This window comes from Schistocerca piceifrons, chromosome 4, assembly GCF_021461385.2.
Source record: "Schistocerca piceifrons isolate TAMUIC-IGC-003096 chromosome 4, iqSchPice1.1, whole genome shotgun sequence".
Taxonomy (NCBI): domain Eukaryota; kingdom Metazoa; phylum Arthropoda; class Insecta; order Orthoptera; family Acrididae; genus Schistocerca; species Schistocerca piceifrons.
Window position 1 is genome coordinate 613,953,391 of NC_060141.1, and position 6,401 is coordinate 613,959,791.

Sequence of the window (6,401 nt, forward strand, 5' to 3'; positions counted from 1 at the left end):
TAAAGAATGAAGTGCTCAGCTTAAAAAGGGTGAAATAGAGGGCTGTGGTCTTTTGTCACTACTTTCCAGTCTATACATTGAAGAAACAGTGATGGAATTAAAAGAAAGATTCAGGAGTGAGATTCAAATTCAGTGGGAAAGGATATCATTTATAAGATTCGCTGATTATATTGCTGTCCGCACTGAAAGTAAAGAAAAATTAAAGGACATGTTGAATGGAATGAACAGCTGTAATAAGCAGAGAATATGGGTAGAGAGTAAACCATAGAAAGACAAAAGTAATGAGGAATAGCAGAAATAAGGTTATTGATATACCTAACAAAACAGTAGGGACTATGAAATAGACAAAGTTCAGGAATACTGGTACCATTCAAACAAAATAACACATGATGGATGGATCAAAGAGGACATAAAAAGCAGATTAGCACAGGCAAAGAGGGTGTTTCTGGCAAAAAGAAGTCCACTGGTATCAGACATTTGCCTTCATATGAGGAACAAATTTCTAGATATGTATGTTTGGAGCACAGCATTGTAGGTTAGTGAATCAAGGACTGTGGGAGAACTCAAGAAGAAGAGAATCAAAGCATTTGAGATGAGGTATTCTAAAAGGCTGTTGAAAATTAGGTGGACTGATAACATAGGGAATGAGGAGATCCTCCATAGAATCAGTGAAATAAGTAATGTTTGGAAAACAATGACCACATGAAGGAACAGGATGACAGGACATGTGTTAAGGCGTCAGGGAATAACCCCTATGGTACTAGTGGGAGCTGTAGATGGTAAAAATTGTTGGGGAAGACAGAGATTGGATTATATCCAACAGATAATTGAGGACATAGGACGAAAAAAAAGACAACTTTCTTTTGTTACTTGCTCTATGTACAGGTGGCCTAACATTGGGACATTTAGGTATAGAAACAGCTGAAGTTGCAAGATGCACTTTTTATTTAATTGATGACTAGTTTCGGGTTTCCTAGTCTCCAGTGAAATAAGAAGTTAAACTTGCAACTGTGGCTGTTTCTGTATTGAACAGGTTTCCATCATGCTGGAAAACCTTGTGTGTGTGTGTGTGTGTGTGTGTGTGTGTGTGTGTGTGTGTGTGTGTGTGTGTGTGTGTGTTGGGAGGGGGGGGGGGAGGAGGGAGGAGGCTGGGGGAGATAACAACCTTGTCTTCTATCTCAACTACTGCTTCCCTTTCATATTCTGTGACTTTCATAACTGCACTTCGGTTTCTGTATAATTTGTAGCTAATTTTTTAATCCCCGATAACTTCAGAATCTCAGAGTACTTTCTAGTCAACAAAAGCTTTTTCTAAATCAGATGTTGTAAATGTTAATTTAAGGTTCTTTAACTTGGCTTCTAATTTGAGTTTTAGTGTCAGTACTGCCTCACTTGTTCTTACATTTATCCTGAACCCAGACCAGTCTTGTCTGAAATCAACTTCTGTAAGTCATTCCATTTTTCTGTAAGTAATTTATATTTTGCAATCATGACATTTAATCCAATTTTTGACAGTAACTATTTAACATGACATATTAATGTGCATCTGTTTCTCTGTTGTCCTTATGCTATAGTAAATTTAATTACAGTCTATCAGACTAGTAGTTGTAAATTTTAATGGTCTTGAACACAATAAAATGTAGTCACTAGTCGAGAGTTTCACTTCACTAGCAATTATTCTCAAATAATGGTTCACTGTAATTGGGTCCTAAGCACTGTGTTAACGACAATAACATTGTTACTAAGTGTAACTTGTTAATTTACAGTGAAATTGGTGCACCGTCATAAAATATATTTTAAGATAACACTGAACTATTGTGACTGATACTTTAAATATCCTTATGTAGGATACATTTTAAATTTATGCATATTGTTTCTCTCAAGGCTTTGCAGGGACACCATAATTTCTGCTTTCTGGCGTAAGATAAGAATGTGTTTTAAAGAAAACTATTTAACTGCTTTGAAATAGCCCCATTTGATGAAACTTGTTGTATTGAAAGGACACAATTCAAGAGTGGAAAAACAGTTGTGCCCATACATGAGATAACAAATAGTTCCACAACAATGTGAACTGTCTTTTCTTTGTCAGCATTTATCTATTCCCTTCATCGCATAGTTCCATTCTGTTTGTCAGATGTGTCTTGGTGTTTTACAGTACTATGCGGGTGGTGGTAGCCCTGAAAGATTAGCTTTATATATTATTTTTAAGTGACAGTACAGAATCCTTATTAGTTCTTGGGGATAGGATTTGCAGTTGGGTATGCTCTGTTTATTACGAGATGTTTACTTCTTACGTTAAATATTAAATGTTGAGTTGTAGTTGTGGATAAAAGCTACATGCCACATGCAATTCTGCTAAACTGTGTTGGTTGATAGTACAAATATGTAACACTTACAGCAACATATTTGGAAAGAGTTACTCATGATGTTGGTTTTGATGACTTCACAGTAATTATTGAGTGAATACTTCCATGTATGTCTGCATACTGACTGTCATCATCTTATTGACATGAAAGTGAATGATGTGGCATAATGGTTAACATACTTGATTCTTATTTGAGAGCATGTAATTTAAAATCGTTACACAGCCATTCAGATTTAAGTCTTCCATGATTTCCCTAAAATTGCTCGAAACAAATTCCAAGGTTTTCCATTTGAATGAAATGTGACAGTTTCCGTTCCCCAATTTAATATTGTTGTCAGTCTCAAATGATCACATCATAGATAGGATTTAACACACTATCTTCTGTCCTTTATAACACGAAATCGTGGCAAAGGTAACATTTGAGTTGCAAACAAAGGAACAGTGATTGAAAGTTTAAGTGCTGCGACCAACAAACAAAATTCCTCATTTCAAAGCTAATGATACCTGTTTTCTGTTGTAATTAAAGGATTATATTCATTGACTTCATTTCCCCACAACACATCATACATTATGAAACTTCATAATTTTCGGCATACCATTTGGAACAACTACAGAAGCAAATATTTGCAGGACTTTGATGTCATATGTGATAATGTACTCCCACATCCCACCAAGGAAACATAGAACTTGTTGCATGGCAAATTCGCCTTGCGTATGTTTGATTATCCTATATACCTGGCTGTTCCAACACTGCCCTATAGAGATGGGTGCTCCTCATCTCACCCTTGGGCAGGAGCAACTAGTGTTGGCTATCCACTCCCAAAACTTCCTTTAATTTTTTCTCTCTTTGTTACTAACACTAACCAAGTAAATTAACTGATAATTTATTTGTCAGCAATGTGAGCAGTTTGTTGCACTTCCTGGCTAAGAGTCCTCAACTCTGACTTACAGCTTTGGAACTTTAAATGACAGGGTAATATTCTCTCTCTCTCTCTCTCTCTCTCTCTCTCTCTCTCTCTCTCTCTCTCTCTGAGTCAGCCACAGAGATCAGGAGTTTTGTGTCAGGTATGACTGGAGTATGAAGCAGATGTGGATTCCCTCTGTAGAAAGGTTTTGTCCAGAAGTCGCGCACATTTATTTTTGTTTGCTATTGGGTGCTTATTCTTTTAGGCGATCTATTATTACATATTTGTGTTAGTTTCATTTCAAAGTATTACAAAAGGATAAAACAAAGGTTCTAAATGTTATTTTATAGTGTTCACTTTCTTCTTTTTTTTTCTTTTTTCAGTGGCTTCTTTCCTGTTGCAATCAATTTCCTACGAAGGGTACCAGTTCTTGGAACAGTATTAAATCTACCTGGAATTAGAGGGGTATGTGGAGCTGAATAATCATGTTGTTTCTCTTTATTTAACATCTGTTGTGCTTTAATCTTTAAGATTAAAAACGTGGGTGAAATTTTAAATATTGTTGAAAATTTGTTGAAAACTAGTAGGAAATTTTAAATGTTGTTGAAGATCTGTTGGTATGTAATCTTACTTATGTAGTGTCGATGATAGTGGATATAACAGAAAATTTATTAGCAAACTATGAAGCACCAGAATGTTGAGCACATGCCTAAAGGTACATTTATCTGATCAGTCACTTTTTTGTGGTTTCATTAATTTACTCCAGGATGGTGTCATTGACCTGGCATAAGTGGGTACTTATGTTACAAGTAAATGCACAGTATCCAAATGTTGAGTTTTAGTAGTCGTGGAACATAACACTTGAACATAAAAAAATTCTTATGTGCGGAATATTGAAAGTAGATTCTCTCCAGACAGCATTAAAAAGGTTCATTGGCATTTTTTGACACTTGGTCGGGTATAAAAATTCCTGTGTTCGTCCAGCTCAAAAACTGAACCACAGGGTCAAACACTTTGTTTATGTATGTATTTATTTTTTTACTTTTTCCTTTATGATGATTGGTTGTGTATTCAGATATCATTGGTGTATATATAAAGACAACATTTTTTTCTTTGCTTTCAAAACAGTCCAGGTGGAAAATTTAATTTTTAAAATATTATTGGGATTTTGGCTGCAAATAAACCCAAAATAACCATTGTTTACTGTGTAAAAGAATACACAAAGCATATAACATACTCATGACAACCATGTATTTAAAAAAGAATTATTGTTGTATTAAAAGTATATGATTTTGCATTTTCAGGGAGCTTGTAAAAATTTACTTTTTTATATTTATACCTTACAAATTAGTATTTTCAATATTAATACACATTCATTGTGTATGAACACTGTCACAGTTTATGCTATTATTGATAAGGTGTGCCAAAGACAAGAAACTGGCTGTGTTAGACATAAATGTAATTCTTGCAACAAGGAAGTTGTGGATTAAATTCTCAGGTCTTTCTTTATACATGCACTGAAAAGAAAGAGGGAAACAGAAAATAAGGATCACAACTTAAGCAAATTTAGTCATCTCATGATATACATTCTTCTCTTTGTTGTTAGTTTTGCTCCTCAATTAACACTCAAACTGGTTGCTGGAACTGTATTCACTTTAGAATTACTTAAGGAATGCCATGAGTAGTTACATGAGAAGTTGCAGAGCAGAATAATGTTGTATCTTGCTCAGAACACTTTAAAATAGCAAGTTCATTGATCTTGCTCACTTGTACACATCACTGATTAAAGATAGAACTAAATGTTTTCAGGAAGAACTGTTCTATGTTTTCATTTTGGTTTACTGAAACAAATTATTAATGCATGTCATGATGATGTGCAACACTTTCAACATGCTGAAAACTTTTTTGTTAATCATTTTAGATGAATACTTTATGCAAACAAATTTTAAGAGTGAATATTGCTGTGGCCAAAATATGTCCTTTGAAAATAAAATGTTAAACATTAAAATTGTAGTTGTTGTTTATATATTTTAATCATACTGATGATTTTGCATCATTTTTCCAGATTATTGACAAGCTGGCAGGAGACTCCTCGAGGACAATGGTTTGACAGCAAGATTAATTTTGCAGTGAGCAACTTGCAATGTGCAGCACTTTGAAAGTGTGGGAAGTTTTGTGTGATAATGTGTGAAGGTTTTTTGTGTGTACTTTAAGAAAAATTTATGCGTGGTGTCATCATTGAATAATGGTGAAGCGGTGGTGTGACATGATGTGAAGCCGTTCACAATGACACTTGAAAATGCTTGCCTTCCTGAGTGTTCTTGGGAGTGTTAAATGTGACATTCCTTCGGAGTGTTGGAGAACATTTCTCACTATTGACACATATTCATGTTTCTATCATGTAAATATGTGCAATCCTGCTTGAGATTTTCGTCGTGGCAGTGGAGTCACTGCTGCTACATATGATTGCTAAGTGGTGTTATCAGGTACTTACTTGTTATATGCACAGTCATAAGCTCAACATTTTTATGATCTGTGATATACACAGTGATGAGCGGATATAAAGAAGCATATTTTGTGCTAATGTTGTATACAATCTGTTTCTCTTAGTGAATTTTCCAGTGTTTTCTGTGAGTTCCATCAGTTGTGATGGAAAGATTTAACTGCAAGTGCAAAGACCGGTATTACAAATGTATTGTAAATTGTAATCATCTCCTCATGCTCGTATAACTGTGCATCCAGACACTGATACATATCGTCAATTTCTGATGTAATAACATTCCCTTTTTGTGTACATAAAAGAATAAATTATCTGTCAGTATTGTTCTGGCTGTGTGCTAAACACACTTTAATTTGGGTATGAATATCTCATTTCTGAATTAATTTTGTGTAATTACCAGTAAGTAGCATTCCCACATAACAGTACTTCTAGCAGATTGTGATTGCTTTCTCCAGAATGTATCACATAGAAAATTAAAACCATGTTGTGCAAAATTTTACCTGCCATATAACGAAATTTAAAAACCCCATGCAGTGGGATGGTTTTGTTGTACAACTAAATAAAAGTTTAATAACAGTCCAACTTTCTTGGAAACATTATGCTGTGCTATTAGCGCGGAGACACAGCCCTA

At 34.7% G+C, this 6,401-nt stretch overlaps 1 protein-coding gene across 1 annotated transcript in view; it reads left to right on the forward strand.

The window, feature by feature from the left end:
• The window catches only part of LOC124795399 (vesicle transport protein GOT1B), a 28,919-nt gene extending 22,803 nt beyond the window's left edge, over positions 1 to 6,116 (forward strand). The window contains exons 4-5 of the mRNA XM_047259415.1: positions 3,654 to 3,735; positions 5,336 to 6,116. Of these exons, the coding sequence (XP_047115371.1) occupies positions 3,654 to 3,735; positions 5,336 to 5,380 (127 nt within the window). The 3' untranslated portion in view covers positions 5,381 to 6,116. The remainder of the gene's footprint in view (positions 1 to 3,653; positions 3,736 to 5,335) is intronic.
• The last annotated feature ends 285 nt before the right edge of the window (positions 6,117 to 6,401 follow it).